Consider the following 22,441-nt stretch of genomic DNA (forward strand, 5'->3'; position numbering starts at 1 on the left):
TGCAACATGGAGGAGATGGCGGCCAATAAGGAGTAGTGAAGCCCTGGGAAAAAAAGAATGGGGCTAATGGATGTGGACTTGTCCCACACCCTCAAGAGCTCTATCCACATGTGAGGTTGGTGCCCAGACCCAACTCAAACCCACCACCTTGTTGGATGCCGCTTTCCTTAGGTGCACAGGTACTTCACTGTGTTTCATGGGCAGGAAAGACTAGCATGATCAATGAAGGGAAGGAGGTGATGAAAGGTTTTCCCAGTCATGTGAAAACCTCTCCTGGAAATAAATCATAAAGGTGTAAGTAATATGGAAAACCTGATTCAAGTTAATTATAGTGTAATGCTCAAGAAAATTTGCAAAAATGAATGAGATTTTATAGAAGGAATAAAAAAGGATTGTGTTTAAATCAGTGGCTGATTAAGGAAACATCTAGGTGAGAATTCTGTAGTTGCTCATGAAGCAATAGTATGTGAGTTTTGTGTGTAGTATTGATTTTTAAGCCAATAAGTAAATCTTTAAAAGAATTTATTTTATAGGACATTGGAGGCATGGGCAAATTAAAATGTATTTCTATTATTATTATTATTATTTTTTGAGACGAAGTCTCACTGTTGCCCAAGCTGGAGCGCAGTGGCACGATCTCGTCTCATTGCAACCTCCACTTCCCAGGTTCAAGTGATTCTCCTGCCTCAGCCTCCTGAGTAGCTGGGACTGCGGTCACGTGCCACCATGTCTGACTAATTTTTTGTTATTTTTCGTAGGAGCAGGGTTTCACTATATTGGCCAGGGCTGGTCTTGAACTCCTGACCTCATGATCTGCCCGCCTCGGCCTCCCAAAGTGCTGGGATTACAGTCATGAGCCACCGCACCTGGCTAAAATGTATTTCTAATATGTACATAGGTTTAATTTATATATAGTTTAATCTTGGATGAATTGACCATTGATAAATGAGTCTTTGTTAATTGTTGGACTTTACTTACTGGGCTTATGTGGGTAGTATTTGCATACCCTCACTTATTATATATGTACGTACTTCATATTTATAGAAAATCTACTTCTTTTGGTACAAAAAATGTATTTGCTAATAGTGTCAAAAAAGAGAAATTCACTATATGTCTATGTACCTTTTTGCTCCATCAGCACTGCCTTCAGTGAAATGACAACAGGTAACACATGAAGGGACTTTCAACAAAAATTTGAGGTTTAAGTAAATAAAAAGCTAGATGTAAACATATATGTAAATACACACATAGACACACACAAAAGCATACATGTAGAAAAGGGAGATTCAGATTTGGGAAGTTCATGGTCTGGAGTATCCATAACACTACAGGTGTTTTAGGCACTGTTTTCTAAAGTCTTATTACTGTAGTATCTGTAGTTACCTTTCTTTCTTTGATCTAGTTGGATAAAAGAGGAATAGGTCTTAAGAGGAATGCTTCTTATTCCTATTCCATTCCTATTCCACTGCTTATTTAGCAGCACCCTGAAACCTCAGGAAAATATGAGAATGTGTGTGTTGTATGACACTCTACTAGAGTAAGCCAAAAGAGGCAACAGTCCTATTTGGAGCAAGGAGGAGGTAACAGTGGACAGGGAGCTGAGGAGCTCTCAACAGAAAAGAACAAAGCTAATAGACCCCTGGTCTCTCTGTCTGTTACCACAGGAGGCTACTGCCCCAAAGATAAACCCACCATCAGATTGTATGGAGGCCCTGCCTTGGGTCTGTAGTTACTTAGCCCTTTCTGAGGGGCAGGAAAGACATCCATGATTGGTGAAGAGTTACTGGTGGTATTTGAATGTGAAAAGGCAGAAAATTACAAGGACAAGCAAGGTGGGTATTTACAAACTGAGTTGAATTAATGTAAATTTTGCCAGAAACAGTAACTTGGGGATTACGTTTAGGAGTGAAGAAATGTAAATAAACTTGTTTCATTAAGTTTTTTTCACAGGCTGAAAAATTTCATTACAAACATCTAAAACTTCATTTCCAGAGAAAAATTAAATACCAGGTTTCAAATAAATAACTGATTAATGTCAATATTTCAGGGTAACTAGATTATAAATTATAGAATAATTATCACTAATTTGTATCAGAAAATTAAGTCTAGGATAACATGTGGGAGTCTTGCTATGTGCATTTTTAATCCCTTAGCTACTACCCCATTGAATTAAAAAGAGTAATGTGTGGTAGTCATCAATGATGGGTGAGATTTCAAAATATGGAGAGAAAGAAGAGAGGGATATATTGAGACTGGTAAAATTCACTCACAAATGAAGTAATAAAGAACTGCACTTAAGCTGTGATTCATTAGACTGTTAAGGCCCAAGAGCACCTTTACATAATGTAAGGTTTTCTTCTAGGAAAAAATGATATATTAATAGTAGACTCCAAATCATTTGACATATACATTTTCAGAGTTCAACCAGTTTATAAATGTAGTGTGATAGTAACATAACTTCAACCAGAAAAGTATGTCTCTGAAGTTCACTTGACCTGACCTGTACATTTTTAATCCTTAGCACTGGCCCGGATAAAATGACATCAGTAGTCTTTCACTACTTCGATATATCTTTGATATAACTCGCCTTTCAATGGTGGTGTCATTGAAAACTACTGAGGTTATTAATTTGGGTCACTGCTAAAGGATCTATCTACACACACACACACACACAATGCACACGTATATATGTGTGTGTGTGTATATATATACAGATATATCTTTTAGCTATATATGTAGTTATATATAGGTATAAAATATGTATTTGTATGTAGATACACATAGCGCTATACATATGTCTATATATGTGCATATTTAAATGTGTGTGTATATATCTATATATAGATATATTCTTTAGCACTGACCCAAATTAATAACATCAGTAGTCATATATAATTTAATATATATAAGCATGTGTATATATATGAAAGCATATGTTTATATCCTTTAGCCTATATATGTATATGTATACATATATAGGTTATATATACATATATGTGTGTGTATGCATATATATCTTGTTTTATTGTGCTTTACTTTATTGCCCCTCAGATATTACTATTTTATAAACTGAAGGTTTGTAGCAGCCCTGCATTGAGCAAGTCTCCTGGTTTTATTTCTCAAACAGCATGTTCTCACTTTGTGTCTCTGTCACATTTTAATAATTCTTGCAATATTCCAAACTTTTTATTATCATATCTGTTATGGTGATCTCTGATCAGTGATCTTTGATGTTACTATTGTAATTGTTTTGGGGCAACATGAACCACGCCCATATTAAGACGACAAGCCTAATCAATGATATGTTGGTTCTGACTACTCCACTGACTAGCCATTCCCCCATCTCTCTCCTTCCTCCTTGGGCCCTCCCTATTCCCTGAGACACAACAATATTGAAAGTAGGCCATTTAGTAAGCCTATGATGGTCTCTAAGTGTCCTAGTGAAAGGAAGAATCACATGTCTCACTTTAAACCAAAAGCTAGAAATGATTGTGAGGAAGGCTAGACTTCTTGCACCAGTTCAGCCAAGTTGTGAATGTAAAACAAAAACAAAACAAAATGAAAAAGCCAAAAAATTTCTTGAAGAAAATTAAGACTGCTACTCCAGTGAACATACAAATGATGAGAAAGCAAAATAGTCTGATAGCTAATATGGAGAATGTTTTAGTGGTCCTGGATAAACGATCAAACCAGCCACAGCATTCCCTTAAGCCAAAGCCTAATCCAGGACAAGGCCCTCACTCTCTTTGATTCAATGAAGGCTGGGAGAGGTAAGGAAGCTGCAGAAGAAAAGCTTGAAGCTAAAAGGTTGGTTCATGAGGTTTAAGGAAATAAGCCATCTCCACAACATAAAAGTACAAGGTAAACAGCAAGTGCCAATGCAGAAGCAGCAGCAAGTTATCCAGAAGATCTAGCTGAGATAATTGATGAAGGTGGCCCACACTAACCAACAGATTTTCAGTGTAGACAAGATAGCCTTTTATTGGAAGAAGATGCCATCTAGGACTTTAGTATTTAGAGAGGAGAAGTCAACGCACAGTTTCAAAGCTTCAAAGCACAGACCAATTCTCTTGTTAGTGGCTAAATGAAGCTGGTGGCTTTAAGTTGAAGCCAACAATCATTGACTATTCTGAAAATCCTAGGGCCCTATGAATTATGCTAAATCAAGCAAGATGGGTGACTAGAGATGCCTGGTGCTTGTCTCCCCTACAAGAAAGAACCAAGGCAACAAATATACATCTAAGATTTGATTAGAGTATCAAAGGGATAGTCCTAGAGTGGAGACACACCTGTGGTGACTGGAAGTCCCCACAGCATGGAAACACTCAGCCTCTGCAGCCCCTTCTCCCCCATCTGGATTGAATCAGCCCAGAGAGAGGAGGGACTTCTCATTGCAGGGTGAAGGTAAGCAAAAGATCCCCACCAGCCCCCACCGCCATCACACAAACACAAAGTCTTTACAACAGGAGAATCTCACAGTCTTTGCAAGCCCTGAGGCCAATGTGGAGTACTGCCAAGAATTTACGCAACCTGCATGTCCTGAACTAGGAGTACAAGCTGAAGACTTCCCCACCCCCAGAGACCTAAGTTGCAGCAGCACAGCACCATCTTGAGACCAGAGTCATCTCTGGAGTGTGCCCTCCTCTGGGGGCCAGTAGCCACTGTGCCTCTCCACCACTGGAGCTTTAACTTCAGTACACCAAGCCCACATGGGTGGGTTAAAGCCACAATCCCAGCTGTGTGGAGCTTGGTCCCAGGATTGGCTGTAACTCAAGTACTGCAGAGCAGGGAAATCAACCCCCACCACCCACACTTCCAGACAGAGGAATAATCTGCAGTCCCATCCAGGTAAACTCGCTCTTAAGCCAGCCAAACCACTAGCTGCCCTCTCCCAAGTGGGAGAGGCCCCTAAGCCTCTGAGCAGCTGATACACCCCCAGGTCAACAGAGTGACTATGAGCCCATGCTCAGGACCTGAGAAACAGCCCTGCAGGCCCCATCCACCACAGACATGCTCCTGGCCTGCCCAGGAGCCCTCTGCCTTTAATAAGGGCCTGAGGAGCAGTCCCACAGGCTGCCCCCAGCAGGCACACCACTGAGTGGGCCTTGCACCCGTGTCTCAGACCTGAGAGACAAGCAGCTGTGTATGCCCAAGTCTCAGGGCCGAGAAACAACCCTGGGAGCTTACTCTGGCCAACATACCCTCAGGCCAACTAAGCAGCCACACACCTATGTCCCAGGTGAGGAACATCCCCTGTAGGCCACACCCCACCGAAACACTCCCAGGCCAACTAAGCAGCTGTGCAAACCTTTCCTGAGCCTGAGAAATAGTACTGTAGCCATTCCTGGCAGATGCACCTCCAGACCAGCCAATCAGCCATGAATGCCCATGTCCTGGACCTGAGAAAGAGCCCCATGGGCTACTCCCAGAAGACATGCCCCTAGGCCAGCCAAGCAGCCTCGTGCCCACATCCTGGGTCATCGAAGCAGTCCCCTGGGCTTCCCCTGGCAGTACCACACAGGCCAGCTGAGCAGCAGTGTGCCCACATCCTGAGCTAGAATAGTCCTATGGACTACCCCCAGCAGACACACATCCAGGACAGCTGAGAAGTCATTTGACTGTATCCCAGGCCTGAGAAACACCCCCTCTTGGTCAGCCATGGCAAAGATACCTTCAGTCCAGCTTAGCAGCCATGCAGCTATATATTTGCCCATGAGTTTCCCCCAGCAGACTGGCCCCAGGCCAGATGAACAGCTGTGTACCCACATACCAGGTATGAGAAACAGCCCTTCAGGCCACTCTGGGAGTGCACGCTTCCAGGCCAGGCAAACAGCTGTGTGCCTGCATCCTGGGCCTGAGAAACTGTCCTGCAAGGCACATCTGGCTGGCATGCCCTGCTTGAGCAACTGCATCCCCATGCTCCTGGCTAGAGTGACAGCACCATGGTCAGCCACATAAAGCCATACTCCAAGTTTTCTGACCCACTGTATGCCTGCACACACCTCTACCCTAAGAAACAGCCCAGTGAGCCCACCCTTGGCAAAGCTGCACCACCATCACCACAAACTTCCTTAGCCTAGGCCACTGAGTAACTTGCAAATGTTACTAGTGTGGATCACAGCTGAATAAACTACATGGAGACTACACTTACTGCATCCAAGTAAGTGTAGAACCAAGGCCAATATACCCCAATGAACTGACATCCAAGACCCATTCATACAAATAAATTCATACAAGTAAACCAACTCCATAAAAATTGGAAAAGGTGACTTTTTCACCATATGCGTAGAAATCAACACAGAAACACACCAACCATGAAATGCAAGCAAACATGTCACCTACAAAGGGAAATAATAATTATCCAGTAATAGACCCCAATCATACACATATGAAATGACAGAAAAAAGAATACCCCCCCCCCATCTTAAGGAAACTCAGTGAGATATAAGGTAATACAGATAGACCAGTCAATGAAATCAGGAAAACAGGATTTGAAAGAGAAATTCAGTAAAGATACAGATACCCTAAAAAGAACCAACAGAAGCCCTAAGAGCTAAACAGTTCAAGGGATGAAATGAAAAAATACAATCAATGGCTTTACAGACAAGAACAAGCAGAACAAATGATTTCTGAATTTGAAGACAAGTCCTTTGAAATAACACAGGCAGGCAAAAAAGAATAAAAAAGAATGAAAAAAGCCTACAGGATTTATGGGACACCATTAATTTGATCAAATATTCGTATTATGGGCATTCCAGAAGGAAAAGTGAAGAGAAAAATGTGAGGAAAGCGTATTTAATAAAATAAGAGCATAAAATTCCTAACTCTTGAAAGAGAGCTAGACATCTAGTTTCAGGAAGATCAAAGAACCCCAAATACATTCAACCCAGACATTATAATCAAATTGTGAAAAAATCAAAGACAAAGATTTTTTAAAATAGCAAGAGAGAAGTAAGACACTTATAATGGAATCCCCGTTAGACTAACAGCTGATTTCTCAGCAGAAACCTTAGGCTAGAAGAGAATGGGATGATATATTTGAAGTCCTGAAAGAAAAAAAATCTTTCAGCCAAGAATATTATACCCAGCACAGCTATCCTTTACAAATGAAGAAGACATCTGTCATAGATAAACAAAAACAAAGATAATTCATCACTACTAGACCAGCCTTACAAGAAATGCCCAAGGGAGTCTTACATCTGGAAGTAAAAAGATGATAACCACTATCATAAAAACATGCAAAACTTTAAGTCACTGTTAGAGTCAATACATAAAGGAGAAAGAGAAAGGAATGAAACCTTATCACTACAGAAAACTACCCAACTTCAAAAGTAAACAGAGAGGAAGAAAGGAAGAAAACATATACAAAACAACCAGAAAACAATAAAATGTCAGAAGTAACTCCTCACCTACCAATAATAACTTTGAATATCAATAGATTAAATACACCATGAAGGATAGAGACTTGCTGAGTGGATTAAAAAATAAGACCCAACTATATTTTATCTAAAATAAACTCACCTTACCTGTAAAGAAACAAATAGACTGATAATGAAGGGAAGGAAAAAGATATTCCATGCAAATGGAAGCCAAAAGTGAGCAGAAACAGCTATACTTGTATAAGACAAAACAGACTTCAAGTTAAAAAACCATAAAAAGTGACAAACAAGATTATTATATAATAATAAAGGGTTTCCATTCCACAAGAAATATAACATAATTGTAATATGTGTGTAATTGTAAATATGTATGCACTCAAACACCAGAGCACCTAGACATATAAAGCGAATATCTAGATCTAAAGAGGGAGATAGACCCAGTTTACAATAAGAGTTGGGCACTTTGGTATCTCACTCTTAGCACTGGACAAATCATCTAGACAGAAAATCAACAAAGAAACATCAGACTTAAACTCCACCATAGACCAAATGGACATAAACAAACATTTACGGAACATCTCACCTAACAGCTGCAGAATACACATTCTTTTCATCAGCACATGAAAACATTATCCAAGATACACCGTATGCTAGGCTACAAAACAAGTCTCAGCAAATTTTTAAAAATTGAAATTATGTCAGGTGTCTTATCTTGCCACAATGGAATAAAACTAGACATTCATAGCAAGAGGAACATTAAAAACTATACAGACATATGGAAATTAAACAACATGCCCTTGAGTTACAATAAGTGAAGAAAGAAATTAAGAATGAAATTTAAAAATTCCTTGAAACAAATATAACTAGAAAACACAACATACCAAAACTAGGGGACACAGCAAAAGCAGTTATTAAGAAGTATGTTTTTAGCAGTAAATGTCTGGATCAAAAACACTAGAAAACTTTCAAATAAACTACTGAACAATTCTACCTTAAGAAAACTAGAATAGTAAGAACAAACCAAAGCCCAAATTATTAAAAAGAAATAAATAATGAAGACCAAACAGAAATAAACAAATTTGAGGCAAAAAATTACAAAAGGTTAACAAAAAGCAGGTTTAAAAAAATCAACAAACCATTAGCTAGACTAATTAAGAAAAAGAGAAGACACAAATAAGTAAATTCAGAAACAGAAAAAGAGACTTCATAACAGACATGACAGAAATAAAAATAATTATTAGAGACTATTATGAGCAACTCTACAATAAATTTGAAAACCTAGAGGAAATGGACAAAATCCTTGACCCATACGACCTACCAAGACTAAACCAAGAAGAAATAGAAAACCTGAACAGACCATAAACAAGTAATGAGATTGAACCAGTAATAAAAAGGCTTTCAACAAAGTCCAGGACCTGATGGCTTCACCACTTAATTCTCACTGTGAAAGGAAGAGTCATTTGCTACAGCAAACTTCATTGTTGTCCTATTTTAAGAAATTGCCCTCAGCCACCCCAACCATTGGCAACCACCACTCTGATCAGTCAGCAGCCATCAACGTGGAGGCAACAATGCCCTCCACCAGCAAAAAGACTAGGACTTGCTAAAGGCTCAGGTTATCATTAGCATTTTTAAACCAATAATGTAGTCTTTAATTAAGTTATGTGCATAATTTTTTTAACATAATGCCATTGCAAACTTAACAGGCTACAGTGTAGGGTAAATATAACTTTCATATGCACAGGGAAACCAAAACATTTGTGTGAGTTGCTTAATGCAGTTTTTGCTTTATTGCAGTGGTCTGGAATGAAACCCACAATGTCTTTGAGATATGTCTATACACATATTATTTATATATTATACATCTGTATACATATTCTTTTATATATCTTTATATACATATATATAGAAAGAGATAGAGCAAAGAAGACAAAAATATGCAAAATTCAGTGTTGGGAGTATCCATGAAGAAAGAGTTTCTGGTTAATGATTGTAATTTTCTTTCTTAAATATTAAGTCTTCCAGTGAGCCAAGTCATGTTTACTATATCCTTTAGATTCATGGGATTCTTGTTATTCAAATATATTTTTCATCACTATTTTGTGTAGCAAATATCTAATGATAATATTTTTGCATTTTTTTTTCTTTTGGTAGATAAAGTATGTTAGAACGACTTTCCAAGTTTGAAGTTGAAGATGCTGAAAGTGTTGCTTCATATGAGTAAGTCAGTTTGAAGTTTGAAAGGAGGGAGCCATTGATGGATCTCTTATCTTTAGTTAAACAGAGCTTATGCTGAGGCAAGAAGAAAAAAGGGAAACTATGGAAAGATATCAAAATGTATGGGGGGGAGCATACACCGTATTTACTCCAGTTGAATTATTAGACAAGTATTATTTTGCAAAATAAATTCCATCCATTCAGAAATAAATGTTCTTCTAGCTTGAAAATGTAAAAAGTATTCTTAGAAGAAATTAATTCCATTAAAAGTTTTCTTTAAAAAAAAAAAAAAACAGGAATGCAGAATGCTACTTAACTCATCACTAGTGAACATTTCTCATTTTTACCGGATATTGTGTGATTTCCAATTTTGTAGATTTTGCCTATGAGCAAATGGTATTGATAGCAAAAGCAAACATGTTTTGCTGCCTAAAGACCTCTTTATTCGGAGCTTGCAGTGAGCTGAGATCTGGCCACTGCACTCCAGCCTGGGCGACAGAGCAAGACTCCGTCTCAAAAAAAAAAAAAAAAAAAAAAAAAAAAAAAGGCCTCTTTATGCTCATTGGGATTTTATTCTTATTTGTTTCTAATCTCACTAGAGTACTTCCTGTTGCACTGACCTGAAGGCATTTTATCATGTACTCACTGTAATGAAACAATACATTCTTAAACTGGCTTGTGTCTGAACTGCAGACATATTCAGGAAATTTTTCTTCTGCTTCTTTCTTGCCCAGTTGTATAACCATTTGCCAGCTTGTGTCAATGTTGGAGACCAAGTCCTGCCATAGAGGAAGTTAACTCACCATGGTTGTAAGTGGTTGGTGTCTGTCTAAACAAAGATTGGAAACAAAGGGGGCAAATACAAATAGTTCTTCAAATTACCCTGAATTTGCCACTGAATTAAACTGTGTGTCTGCAAATCATCTATACGTTTTCTGTAATGGAGCTGCCCAGGGATGAAGCAAAATTAGACAGATTAAAGCAAGGCAAGCATTTCCTTCTTTCCCCACTCCAAACAAAAATAAAGCAGGATTTCATTTTATTTTATTTTTAAATTACAAATTCTCATTACATAGATATAGGAGGAATTTGCAGTAGTCCCTGTGAGAAACGCTGGTGTTTCATACCAGGGGGATGATCTTGGATTTATAGTAAAAGCTGGAATCAGTGCTTGGCTTTGACATCATATATTCATTCACCTGATACTCAGCAAGTCACTAAACCTTTTTAACTTTCAGATTATTCAAATGTAAACTGGTTATGATGCTATCTATGTATTGGATATTGTATTGTAAAAAATTAGTAATAAAACTAAAATAACACACAAAAATACTTTGAAAACTCTGTAGCTTTGTGAATAGGTTTTATTCTAAAAACTGAAAATAACATAAGAGTTCATTAAAGGAAAATCAGAAAATACAATCAACAAATCTACCCACGTATAGTCCTTCTTAAACTTGGATGCATGCAATTCTAAGTTCTTTAAGCATATACTTTTTTTGTTTACAGATATGAGACCATACTTATTATTATTCTTTTGTAAATAACCTTATTACTTCATGACATCATGACTATATTTTTTGTTAATATATATTCATGTGCACTTACAACATTATTTGTAACAGTTGTTTTACAAACTGTTATATTTTACAAAGTAAATATACCATGAAATATTTCATGGTGTAGATGTGCTATAATTCATTTAATAGTCAGATATTGCTGAACAATTAAGTTTTTTTTACAAGTTTTTTTAAGTGTTACAAAAAATGAATATATTTGAGGCTAAATCTCCGTATATTGTTGGTTATATTTTGCTTGTTATAAATTCTCAGAAGTGGAAATTCTGTGTCAAAGGGAATGATTGTGACGCTATGGATATTGATATGTGCTTTAACATCAAGATGCAAGTGTACATTTCTCCTTCCCACACTTAGCACTAACCATCATTGATTTCTTTGATATCATAAATATATTTTTTTCTAATGCACATTCTTTGACACACCTTCATTTACCCTTTCTAAGTTAATATTTCATCATTTGCAAACTACTTTTGCCCAGTTAAAATTGGGGTGTTTTTCTGTTTTTGGACTGAAAAGTTAAATCTATTGATCCTTTTTCTATTTTATGTAATATAAGTAATTTCTCCCAGGTTGTCTTGCTTTTCACTATATAAAGTATTTAATCTTCATCTAATCAAATGTATCTGTACTTTTCTTTGTGATTTTGTCTTTAATGTTATTCTCAAAAAGTCCTTCTTACCCCAAGATTTTAAATGTATTCACCAAAATTTCTGTTTTGAATGTATTTTCTTCATTTGTATAAAATATCTGCCCTGAATTTTCTTTGTCTTAAGGTATAAAGTGTAGAAATTTACCTTTCTCCTAAGTGACTCATAGTTTTCTCAGCATGAAAATGGCATCCCCCTGTGTTGTCTTTACCGTGTTTTAGTGATCTAGAGTGAGCAGGAAGACCAGAGTCACTACAGTGTTTTTAGTGCTTTGCATCATGGCCATCTCCCTTCCCCTAGAGTCTGTACCAGAGAAAAATGTGTCCAGTGGGAGAGACAACACCTGCCTCCAATACAAATCCCACTTCATTAAACATGGTCTGGTTAGTGTCATGTATCTCCCACCTTCTATTGATAAAAAATAAATCATGTTCATAGTTAATATTTGTGCTTTTAATTCAACTTTGATATTGATATTGGAACTTTTAGTGTTTTAAGGTTTAGTATCGCATATCTTTTTCTGTCTGTCTCTCTCTCTCTCTTTTTCTTTTCTTCTGAGCCAGAGTCTTGCTCTGTCACCAGGCTGGAGTGCAGTGGCGCCATCTCAGCTCACTGCAACCTCTGCCTCCGGGGTTCAAGAGATTCTCCTGCCTCAGCCTCCTGAGTAGCTGGGACTACAGGCACGCACCACCATGCCCAGATAATTTTTTGTATTTTTAGTAGAGATGGAGTTTCACCATGTTGGCTAGGATGGTCTCAATCTCGACCTCGCGATCTGCCCACCTCGGCCGCCCAGAGTGCTGGGATTACAGATGTGAGCCACTGCGCCTGGCCACTCTTTATTTTTAAATTGTCATTTAAATTTAGTTTTTGTCTCTCGTGTATAGCATGTAATGCCTTTAATTTCAAAGTTATCTGAGAGTATTTCTCAATATGCAATATGAGAGTAATATGTTTGTATTTATGATTTCTGGTATGTTTGGTTTTATTTATCATCTTTTTCTTTTTAAAAATACTTTGATATTTTCTTTTTAAAATTGGTCTATATTTTTTGCTATTGATTTGTTTTTATCTCCTGCATTTTTTTATTCGTATGCAAGTCAGAAGCCCATTTCTAGTCTATCAATGTTTATATTTAAACATATAGAGAATATAATTATATCACTTTTTCTCCATCAATATCGAGAATAAAACTGGACTTGTACCTGTGAAAGATAAGAAATGCAACCTGCCTTTACTTCTATCTTCTTCCACACCTTGAATCCTAGTGTAAGAATGCCTAAAAATTCAAATCAATACTATTATTCGTGATTTTATATGATTTATCTTTACTTTTAGAATCATTTATTTACATTTTCACCTGCTACGTTTTTATGCTACATTAACAATTATTATTTAGACTTACCTAATTCTGAGTTTATATTATGTACCATCTTTTCTCAGTAAGTCATCTTTCCTTATTTCTATGTTCTTCATTTTGATTCATTGCTCAGCTGACTCAAGCCCGTTGAGTAATTGTTTTTAGGAAAGGTACATGGAGGCTATGCTTCGAGTTGCTGCATGTTGGAGTGTCTGTCTATTGCTCCCAAGTGTGAAAAGTACTTTTCCTGGATATGGATTTATTGGGTCATAGTTATTTCCCTGCAAACTCTGCACATAACTGCTTGAAACTGCATTTACATAGCACACTTTTTTAAACCAAAAAAGTCTCAACTGTATATTTATTTGATATAGTTTCAGTGGACACTGAAACAGATTAAGGGGCTAAAGCCACCCAAGCCACTCCTTCATGCCTTCGTAATCTGTCAGGCTTGGTTCTGTATGGTGACATTGTCAAGTGAGTTCAGATTTATATTTCCTTGATACCCAGAGATCCAGTAGACTGTGTGGGATCAGAGGGTCTTATAGTAAGAGAATGGCAACTTGAGGAGAGAATTCACCTCTTTTGGCCAATTGATTCTCCATCTACATCAGCCTTAATTCTCCAAGCCTGGGCAGAAATGGTGGGTCCAGGTGGAGAGGGGAAAATTAGAAGGATTGGGGATTTCCTTTATCTCAGGTTAACCTAATATCATTCAGCAAAGGCCAGTTTTTTTTTTTTTAACTTTTATTTTAGGTTTGGAGGTACATGAGAGGTTTGTTTACATAGGTAAACATATGTCAGGGAGGTGTTTTTTTTTTTTTTTCCCACATATTATTTCATCATCCAGGTGTTAAGCTCAGTACCCAAATAGTTATCTTCTCTGCTCCTCCCTCTCCCTCCTACCCTCCCCATGTAAGTAGACCCCAGTGTCTGTTTCTTTCTTTGTGTTCATAAGTCCTTATGATTTAGCTACCACTGATAGGTGACGACATTCAGTATTTGGTTTTCTGTTTCTGCACTGGTTTGCTAAGGATAATAGCCTCCAGCTCCATCCATGTTCCCACAAAAGACATGATCTCATTCTTTTATTATGGCTGCATAGTATTCCATGGTATATATGTACCACATTTTCTTTATCCAGTCTGTCATTGATGGTTTACCTAGGTTGATTCCATGTTTTTGCTATTGTAAATAGTGCTGCAGTGAACATTCATATGCATGTATCTTTATAGTAGAATGATTTATATTCCTCTGGGTATATGCTCAGTAATGGGATTGCTCAGTCAAATAGTAGTTCTGCTTTTAGCTCTTCAAGGTATTGCCATACTGCTTTTTAATGATGGTTGAACTAATTTTACACTCCCACCAACAATGTATAAGTGTTCCCTTTTCTCTGCAACCTTGCCAGCATCTGTTATTTTCTGACTCTTTAGTAATAGGCATTCTGACTGGTGTGAAATGGTATCTCATTGTGGTTTCAATGTGCATTTCTCTAATCTGTGATGTTGAGCTTTTCTTTCATATTGCTTGTTGGCCACATGTATGTCTTCTTTTGAGAAATGTCTGTTCATGTCAAAGGCCAATTTTGGCAGTGCCCCAGTTCTGCTCAGTATCTGCCCTCTTTGTTCTCCAGTCTTAGGCACAGGCTGTGAGCATTGTCTTAGGATTCATGGTTCTCAGGGTGGAACTTAAGTCTTGTGTTGGAGGCTTCAGTATGACAGAAACTTTCTGAAGACTTCTACTGAAGCCTCCTGTGTTGGAGGCTTCTCCTTCTAAAGAGCCTCCAACACACGAGGCTTCAGTAGGACAAAACAATTGTTCCTCATCAGCTACCTTGTCTCCAGCCATAAGGTAAAATGAGGCATTATTGGAGGCTCCATCAAACAGGTTCTCCTTCCTTTGATTAATGGAAGGGGCCCAGTCTTTCGGGTGTTTTTTTTCTCCTTTGCAGTATATCTTACTAAAATGTCTTACCTCTGAAGTTCATTTGCAACCTCAAATGTGACTCTTGCTAATGTGTGTCTGTTTACTAGGTGTCTCATTTGAAGAGATGACAAAAAGCATCATTTACTCCCTATGCTCATTCCTGAAATACCTTATTTTATTGTGGTGGAAACTGAGATCTGGCCAAAGTTTGATGACTTGCCCAGGCTGGCACTCGAAAATACAGTTGTCTTCTACCACCCTTTTTCTGTCTTCATAGCTATACTCCCGAGTAGATGACCACAAGTTTAAGTTTAGTTATTGCCATAAAGTTGGGGGTTGGGGCTTTGCATGCAATGGAAATGTTACTAAAACATCCAAAGTTTACTGTCTTATTCGCATATATTCTGGATAGCAAAGTGAAATACTCATGGAGCAGAAAGAATAAAATTTTAGCGATTAGTAAAAAGCATTTTGTTATACAACTTCTGAATAATTTTCTTTTAAATTGTATTTATAAAGGCCTTTGTTTTTTGGTTAAATTTACCATATATGTTCGAAGAAATCTGATTAATTTTTATTTTTACTTCTATTTGCAGCAGCAAGATAAGATAAATGTGCATTCAATTGTATCATCTTTTGCATTTGGGTATGTGGTGACTCTAGAAAACACCATGTGTTAAATATTATTTGAGACTTGGCTTGGCGTGGTGGCTCACGCCTGTAATCCCAGCACTCTAGGAGGCTGAGGCGGCAGATCACGCTGAAGTCAGGAGGTCAAGACCAGCCTGGCTAACATGGTGAAACCCCATCTCTACTAAAAATACAATAATTAACTGAGCATAATGGCGGGTGCCTGTAATCCCAGCTACTCAGGAGGCTGAGGCAGAAGAATCGCTTGAACCTAGAAGGCACAGGTTGCAGTGAGCTGAAATTGCACCATTGGCACTGCAGGCTGGGCAACAAAGCAATACTCCATCGTAAAAAAAAAAGATATATATATATATGACTTAATACTTCACTGAGAAAGACTGAAATAAAAAAACAAAAAAAGCATTTCCACCTTCTATCAGTTGCTAAGTAGACCGTGTGCCCCTTCTAATGTATATCTAATTTATCATGGAATTCTGGTTTAAGCTGGACATTAAGACTTGCAAATAAAATGGCTTTTGCCTAGATTAATAGTAACAAATAAATATTGTTTTGTTCTTCCATCTGGCAAAAGTAACATTAATGAAAATTAATGTTAAAATTCTATAAGTTAAGTGTTTTATTAAGCTTACGTATACATCTAGACTTACTCTTAATCCTGGAAATAGTTTACTTAGACGCTTCTCTACATAAGAGTGAGATTTCATACTAATGATAAGTAGCAATTATGCAATATATCTGTTTCCGTTTTGAATTATACTAATTTTACATTTGAGCTGCACAGTTTTTAAAAACGTACTTACGAAAGATCCTAATGCCTCTTCATGGATTAGCCAAATCGTCTAATCAATTTATGGAGAATGTATTTAGAATATGTAATACAAGCAAGTGCAGGAGGTACTTTAGAGTTCAAGACTCACATGCCCATTGCACTAAGCTAAGAAGCACCCAGTAAATCTGGAATCATGTACTTGTTGAAAATGTCACTGATGAAAATATCTTGTCTTTTATACGCATAGTTACACATGCTTTCATTTGGTTTTTATAATAAATTCTTTAGATTATCCAGATTGAGGGTTTATTTTTTATGAGAAATTGGTATGAACTTTCTAATAAAATTCAATTCTCAAATTTTAAGAAGGGTTTACAAACAGACACAGCATGATTTTAATTCAGTTATAAACCTTTTTCTCTCTTGGAGGTGTTGGTCCTGATGTTTTCTACTATAAAAGGGCATGATAATATCTTGTGAAAGTGGTTTGGTGAGAATTTTGGTTTATTAAGACTGTTCTATTAGGTTGTGAAAACAGTGAGTTTTCTGAGATTCCTAAGTCATTACAGAGTTTTTCCCAGACACTGGGCAGCTTACGTACTAAATAATACACATTTGGTACCTGATCAGTGCCTAAATACACGTATAGCTTATAGGGACAAAAGCCCCTTTATCTTTGTATTTATTTATTTATTTAATTTATTTATTTTATTTATTTATTATTAAGAATATTTGGAGTTTTCCTGTCTTACTGCATGTCACTCTCCTCCTGCCGACCTAATTTTCAATGATAGCCAAACTTTATATTCCTGTTGGTGTATCGTTCAATTTCTCTAAGCTATTGCCCTTAGTTTTTTCTCCATGGATATGTTCTTCTATTCGAGTATTTGTCGAAGGGTAAGTTTAATTCTTTTTATAAATGCATTCTGCTGTTTTGGTACTTTTATAAGAGCACAGTGGGAGGGACTGAGGTGGGGCGGACCCCCAAGGACAGGAGTTCAAGACAATTCCCTGGCCAACATGGTGAAACCCCGTCTCTACCTAAAATTGAAAAATTAGCTGGGTGTGGTGGTGGGTGCCTGTAAATCCCAGCTGCTTGGGAGGCTGAGTGCAGGAAACAAATCGTTTGAGCCTGGGAGCAGAAGTTGCACTGAGCTGAGATCACACCATTGCACTCTAGCATGGTGACAGGGCAAGACTCCATCTCAAAAAACCAACCAAACAAACAAAAAACAAAAAAGAAGCATTTTAAAATAATTAACAGGAGCATTCACCACAAACTGACTTAGAGCCTTTGGTGCCTTATAAGAACATTGGCGCGTAGACCTGGCAGTACCCACCATGGCCTGTGTTTGAGTGCCATGATTGATGCTCCCTCTGCCTTGTAGAGGTGAAAGAGTGGGAGGGACTGCATCTTGTGGTTTGAGTGACAGCTCAGCCATAGCACAATAAAACACTAGGTAGACTTTTAAAGTTTTTTGATCTAGGCCCTGATTCCCAGACAGGCACCTTTGGATCCACCCAGAGGCTGGGAGAAAAACTTGCCATCCTGAAGGGAAGGACACAGGCCTGGCTGTTTTTTACCATGTGATGATTGTAGAGCCCCAGGGCCCTTCAGGAAAACTTATGCAATAGCTAAAGGAGTGGCTACAACAGGTTCTTGGGCAAGACCCAGTGCTGTGCTGGCCTCAGGTCTGACCTAGTGGAGTCACAGTAGTGGTGGCCACAGGGTGCTCGTGTCACTCAACCCCAAGCTTTAGGTGTGCCTCAGAACAGAGAGAGAGAGACTCTGTTTGTTTGGGACGAAAGTAAGGGAAGAGAACAAGATTTCTCTTTTGGTAACACAGAGAATTGTCCTGGATCTTGTCTAAGACCATTAAAGGCAGTACCACTGTGAGGTCTGCAAGAACCACAGAGTTTAGGAGGCTTGGGGTGCCCCCAAAGCAGATACAGTTTAGATCACAATATCCAGTTCTTTCAAATATCTAGAAAGCCTTCCCAAAAAAGATGGGTACAAACAAGCTCTGGACAGTGGAAAACTACAATATACAGTGAAAACTACCAATAAATGCCTAACTCTTCAATTCCCAGACACCAAAGAACATCTGCTCACATCAACATTATCCAGGAAAACATGACCACACCAAATGAACTAAATAAGGACACCAGGGTCCAATCCTGTAGAAACAGAGATATGTGGACCTTTTAGACAAAGAAATCAAAATAGCTGTGTTGAGGAAACTCAAAGAAATTCAAGACAACACAGAGAAGGGAATTCATAATTCTATTTAGGTAAGTTTAACAAAGAGATTGAAATAATTTAAAAGAAATCAAGCAGAAATTTCTGGAGCTAAAAAATGTAATTGGCACACCAAAGAATGCATTAGAGCCTTTTAATAGCAGAATTGATCAAGCAGAAGACAGGACATTATATAACTTTATTATTTGAAAACTTCCCATGAATGTTATATTTCCCCTTAGTCTACTCTAGAAAATATATTTTAAATAATTCATGAAAGTAGAATTCTTAATGTGGATGAGTCAATAGTTTGTGTTCTTTAAATATTCCTATCTCTTCTTGCAGGGGGGAATGAACTTTGTTTGTTTGTTTTATATTACAGGAGACAGCACTATTTTTCTGACTTACTTAACGTTTTAGATACCGCCATTATTGTGACTCCTCTGCTGGTTGATGTCGTTTACATTTTTTTTGACATTAAGTTTCTTAGGAATATTCCCAGGTATGAAATGTAAGACTTACCTCTCTTAAAGTTTTTCATTAATTTTGCATTTTCTGTGGCTTTTATTCTATATAATCTTTTAAACTTCAAATGTTCTCATTCTATACCAAATACATTGCTTTAAAATGAAATGTTTAGGTAAATTCCCACACACTTTGAAACTAAAAGATTGTGACATCTGGGGAGCAGTGAAGAGCATGCACACTAAGTACCATTAATTGAATAAAGAAGATGGGGCTGGGCACGGTGGCGCAAGCCTGTAATCCCAGCACTTTGGGAGGCCGAGATGGGCGGATCACGAGGTCAGGAGATCGAGACTATCCTGGCTAACACGGTGAAACCCCATCTCTACTAAAAAATACAAAAAATTAGCCAGGTGAGGTGGCGGGCGCCTGTAGTCCCAGCTACTCGGGAGGCTGAGGCAGGAGAATGGCGTAAACCCGAGAGACGGAGCTTGCAGTGAACTGAGATCCGGCCACTGCACTCCAGCCTGGGCGACAGAGTGAGACTCCGTCTCCAAAAAAAAAAAAAAAAGATGTAGTACCCAAAGAAGGACCTTTACTCTTGTACTAACTTTAACTTCCTACATTTCAAAGTTCTCATCAAATTCCCATTTGTATCATTTTTTGGCCTTTTGGCTAAGATCAAGTATAATATTCTTATCAGTTTAATATGTGCTATATCAAAAAATTTTATATTAAAAGCAATTCCCCTCTGTGCTTCAACTACAAATCCCTTACACACGAAATGTTCTGTGTGGATTTTTCCTACAACCAAGAGGAAATTTATTTGAGCATATGCAAAATTTGAGTGACTTCAATCATGAGTTTCTAAAAAATAGCAAACAGAACAGAAACTAGGAGATACAGGTGTAGCAACACAATGGTAGAGTTTTGCAGTATAGTTGTGGTAGAAACAAAGAAAGCGCAGGCAAAGTTAGAACTGTTAGGGATTAGGAAACTAAAGAGTGTGTGAGGACCTGGTGACTTTTTTTTCTTTTCTTTTTTTTACTGTGACAGTGAGGAAAATGAAAGAGCAAATGTATAGTGGGATGTAGATGGTGGTTTCCTAAGCTTGTTCATGGGTCAAATAGCTGATTTCTTTTCATACCCTAGCTTCCCTGGACTACAGCTCAGGCCCCAACTAAGCATGTTAAGTGATAGGCTTTTGGAGTTATTTGAAAATAACCTTAGCCAATGTGGTCCTCTTGACTAGAAACCTCAGCATCACTTGAGAGCTTGCTAGAAGTATAAGAAGAAAAATACCTTAGGCCCCACCCTGGACCCACTGAATCAGTATCTCTGGGACCCAGCAATCTGCAGCTTAACAAGCTTTTCCAGATGGCTGTTATTTACGTGTGCCCAAATCAGAGAAGCACTAGTCCAGACCATCAGTTCTCTGCTTCAGTGTTTCTGATGGTGGTAGAGATACCAGCCAGCACACTTTGGAAGTATCTCAGTCTGTTGCCTGCCTGATGTGCATTAGCAGCTGTAGTGAACCTCTCTTACTCATGGGAATAACAGAGATGAACAAGAATAATCAATTTGTTTTGATGTGGAAAAATTGAAAATGCTAGTCTTAAATCCCAAAATTAAATTAACAAATGCTAAGCGTCTATTGTATCACTATTTCTCTAGACCAGAATTTCTCAACCTCAGCGTTACTGACATTTTGGGCCAGATCATTGTCATGAGAGGGTAGTGAGCAGTTATATTAATTGCAGGATGTTAGCAAAATTCCTGGCCTCTATCTACTAGATGTAAGTAACACACACACACACACACACACACACACACACACACATACACACACACATCAGTTGGGAAAACTTAAATGCCTCTGGACATTGCCAAATATCCCCAAGGTAGGTAATTGGGGAGAAGAGGGAAAATTGCCTGTGGTTAACAACTGCTGCTCTAGACGTAGTTTATATTGATACAATTCTGTTTCTGAAGCAAAAATGGATCTTTTAAATTTATTGTTAGATGGATACATTTAGTTCGACTTCTACGACTTATTATTCTGATAAGAATTTTTCATCTGATTCATCAAAAAAGAGAACTTGAAAAGCTGATGAGAAGGCTGGTAAGTGGCAAAACATGCTTATGATTCAGAAAAACTATTTTGTGTTTTGGGACCCATTGGCAAGGGTTGATATCTATGCTGTATATGTTTTTATTTTTATGTTGATGAATGTTTCACAAACTAACGATGATTTTAAACTCTCAGGTTTCAGAAAACAAAAGGCGATACACAAGGGATGGATTTGACCTAGACCTCACTTATGTTACAGGTTTGTGACACTTAACTGTTGATTTACTTGTATTCACTTTTTTCTTATAATTGTATATTTTTTTGCCTCATCTAAGACACATTCATTCAAAATATTCTTTATTCATGAGGATATATGCCACTGTGATAGAGTGACACATTTGTGGTTTAGCCTTGGCAATGGAAGATCTGCATGTCTTCTCAATTCAGAACTACTTGGTTGCAGCATAGGAACTTGAATGGATTTTCAGCTGACTCCATTTCAGTTTCCATTTATTAAGCTCTAGTAGTTATTCTGAGTCTTAAGGATCCCAGAGAGACCTCTTCTCATCCTAGAACCCCAGAGAATGAGGTCAGTGCTTTGTAGATCTCAGGTTTTCTGAGTCAGAGGGCTGCAAAGCACCTTGGGAGTTCCCACCATCACTGGTGCCCAGAACTCTTGGATTTTCTCTGGTATTTAAGATAAGAAATAAATTCTAAGAACAGGGAGAGCTCCATACTGAGGCCAACATAAGTACATGGCATACAGTTAGTACTAGTGGAGTCTTAAGAACGCCATGCCAGTTTAATGGTCATTATGTTGGATCATTTAATATGTTATTTGATTATCCTATTAGCTCTTTTCTGTCAACCTCAATCTTAAAAGTTTTTTTTTCCTGTGAAAATGGAGTCTGATCATGTATAAATTAATTTTTTGTATGTCATAAGAAATCTATAATAATGTTTTTAATAGTGATGGTTTTGATTTTCAGAACGTATTATCGCTATGTCATTTCCATCTTCTGGAAGGCAGTCTTTCTATAGAAATCCAATTGAGGTAAGGGTCTTTATCTGACAAATGCTCATTTATCAGTGAATGCAGACTATGTAGTCACAAGTTTAATATTGACCCAGATA

General features: G+C 37.7%; 1 protein-coding gene and 1 pseudogene across 1 annotated transcript in view; both read left to right on the forward strand.

Moving 5' to 3' along the window:
- Window positions 1–1,765: 1,765 nt before the first annotated feature.
- The window catches only part of LOC126940801 (phosphatidylinositol 3,4,5-trisphosphate 3-phosphatase TPTE2-like), a 52,231-nt gene continuing 31,555 nt past the window's right edge, over window positions 1,766–22,441 (forward strand). Inside the window, exons 1-6 of the mRNA XM_050766968.1 lie at window positions 1,766–1,832; window positions 17,371–17,429; window positions 19,110–19,273; window positions 21,259–21,358; window positions 21,503–21,566; window positions 22,297–22,361. Of these exons, the coding sequence (XP_050622925.1) occupies window positions 1,766–1,832; window positions 17,371–17,429; window positions 19,110–19,273; window positions 21,259–21,358; window positions 21,503–21,566; window positions 22,297–22,361 (519 nt within the window). The remainder of the gene's footprint in view (window positions 1,833–17,370; window positions 17,430–19,109; window positions 19,274–21,258; window positions 21,359–21,502; window positions 21,567–22,296; window positions 22,362–22,441) is intronic.
- Window positions 19,892–20,003, forward strand: LOC126940924 (uncharacterized; annotated as a pseudogene).

The sequence above is a fragment of the Macaca thibetana genome, chromosome 17, assembly GCF_024542745.1.
Source record: "Macaca thibetana thibetana isolate TM-01 chromosome 17, ASM2454274v1, whole genome shotgun sequence".
NCBI classification, from domain to species: Eukaryota; Metazoa; Chordata; class Mammalia; order Primates; family Cercopithecidae; genus Macaca; species Macaca thibetana.